Source organism: Sprattus sprattus (genome assembly GCF_963457725.1).
Source record: "Sprattus sprattus genome assembly, chromosome: 13".
In the NCBI taxonomy this organism is placed as follows: domain Eukaryota; kingdom Metazoa; phylum Chordata; class Actinopteri; order Clupeiformes; family Clupeidae; genus Sprattus; species Sprattus sprattus.
The window spans coordinates 31,450,708-31,453,207 of NC_137911.1; the positions used below are offsets into that span (position 1 = coordinate 31,450,708).

Here is a 2,500-nt window from a genome sequence, read left to right on the forward strand (position 1 = left end):
CGTGCTGTTCACTCGTGCTGTTCACTCGTGCTTTTCACTCGTGCTGTTCACTCGTGCTGTTCACTCGTGCTGTTCACTCGTGCTGTTCACTCGTGCTGTTCACTCGTGCTGTTCACTAGTGCTGTTCACTCGTGCTGTTCACTAGTGCTGTTCACTCGTGCTGTTCACTAGTGCTGTTCACTCGTGCTCGGCACTGTTTAATATTGCCCCAGTGTTTTCACACACAGGTCAGCACCTCACTACACACACACAGTCAGCACCTCACTACACACACACACACACACACACACACACAAACAGGTCAGCACCTATAGCACTACACACACAGGTCAGCACCTATAGCACTACACATGTCAGCCTAATGTCAGCCCTCATCTGTTTAGTCAGATCATGAAAGCAAAGATCATTGGGGCGTCATGACACACACACACACACACACACACACACACACACACACACACACACACACACACACAAACACACACACACACGTCATCACTTGACCAGAACAACGGGGAGAAACACAGAGTATTTAAAATGCCATGACTCCTTAGTGAGTCAGCACCTCACTACACACACACACACACACACACACCTGACACACTCCTGACTCCTAAGTGAGAATTCCCTTAAATGGGGAGAATGCCATGACTCCTTAGTGAGAGTTCTTTCAATGGTAAATCACTAACCAATTAAACAACTTCATACACATATCTATAACATTATTATTACAATTTATTGCTATTATTTGTTAAATATATTACAATATGTTAAATGAGTCAAATCTATAAGTCAAAACTTTCTAGAACGTTTCAGATTCGCTTCTGATTAAAACCCTCTACAACTGGTGTAACCATGGCAACAGAAGCTGAGGTACCTCCAGGCGCTTGACGACCTCGCCGAAGTCCTCGGTATTGTTGTTGATGGAGCGCAGCGCCACGCTCTCGCCCCGCTCGTAGTACACCTTCATGGAGGCGGGGCTTCCCGACGACCAGCCAATCACGTCGCGAACGGCGCAGCTGAACACCACCAGCTTGGCCTGGCGGTCCAATAGGAGCAGGAGCTCGCTGGAGACGGCCAGCACGCACTCTCGCTCCGCCCCCACCGTCTGGTCCTCCGCGTGGACCAACCAGGTGAGGGCGCCGGGCCCGCGTAGCTCCGCCCCGCTGTAGGGCCGGCTCCGCTCGCGCTTGCGGTGCGCCAGCGAGATGAAGGGGAACTTTCCGGCGGGTTCCACCGGCGTGGCCGTGACGTGGCGCTCGGCGAGGTCGCGCAGGTACTCCTGCCGCGTGCGTGTCGCCATGGCGCGGAACTTGTCGGACTTGTGCGCGGCGTTCTCCGCGTTGACCACCTTGGCCAGCAGGAAGTCCCGGAAAACGGTGGACTTGGGGAAGGTCACGCTCCGCGGAACCGGAGGGCCGAACGATGGGACGTCACGGGAGCGGGTGACGGCCACGCTAGAGAGAGAGAGAGAGAGGGAGAGAGAGAGAGAGAGAGGGAGTGAGAGAGAGGGAGAGAGAGAGAGAGAGTGAAGAGTGAGGGGGAGAGAGAAAAACAGTTAAAAGGGTGCAAGACACACAAGCAAAGCACAGGGATGAGGATGACAACACACACACACACACACGCGCACGCACACACACACACACACACACACACACACACACACACACACACACACACACACACACACACACACACACACACACACACACACACACACACACACACAGACACACACAACCTACCAGAAGAGAGAGAGAGAGAGAACCACAGAGAGACCAGTGGAAAGAGGGAAAGAACGACAGAAAAGGATGCATAAAAAAGCAAAGGATGAAAAGAGGGAAAAGAAAAGAAGAGAGAAAAAGCGACAGCATGAGAGATAAACGCGTGTCATTCCTTCTTATACCCATTTCTGTTGTGAGCCCGTCCACGTCAGGGAGCATTATCCACTGAGCAGAGCAGAGCAGAGCAGAGCGCACAGACTCCCCAGAGAGACAGCAGAGAGCACACACACACACACACACACACACACACACTTACTCCCCCCAGGAGGAGTGTGCCACAGAGACACACAAACACACTGAACACACACTCGGCCGCTCAACTTGACCAGTGCACGGGACCAACATTACACGGGAAAAACACACGGTCCAGAGTGAAGTCAGGTCGCTGTCCTCTTATCCTGGTGAATGTGTATCCTGGCGAGTGTGTGTGTGTGTGTGTGTGTGTGTGTGAGATTGAGTGTGTGTGTGTGTGTGTGTGAGAGCGAGTGAGGGATGAGATGGTTGACAGCACAGCAACACACAAAAGGCTCCAGCAGAGACAACACCAGACCCCAAGGTGTGGGCCGATGCAAGGGCAGAGAAAACATCTCTCTTTCTCTCCTTCTCCTTCCCTTTCTTTCCTCTCTTCCTCTCTCTTTCTCTCCTTTCCTTTCTTTTCTCTGCTCTTAAGTGAAGACTCTCCCTCGGGCGCTCACTCCTCCCAGACCCCTTTCTCC

At 52.6% G+C, this 2,500-nt stretch overlaps 1 protein-coding gene across 1 annotated transcript in view; it reads right to left on the minus strand.

Moving 5' to 3' along the window:
- Positions 1–2,500, minus strand: part of LOC308374510 (signal-induced proliferation-associated 1-like protein 1) — a gene marked incomplete at its 3' end in the record, with an annotated part of 53,914 nt that overhangs the window by 28,243 nt on the left and 23,171 nt on the right. Inside the window, exon 9 of the mRNA XM_080850291.1 lies at positions 878–1,457. Within this exon, the coding sequence (XP_080706417.1) occupies positions 878–1,457 (580 nt within the window). The remainder of the gene's footprint in view (positions 1–877; positions 1,458–2,500) is intronic.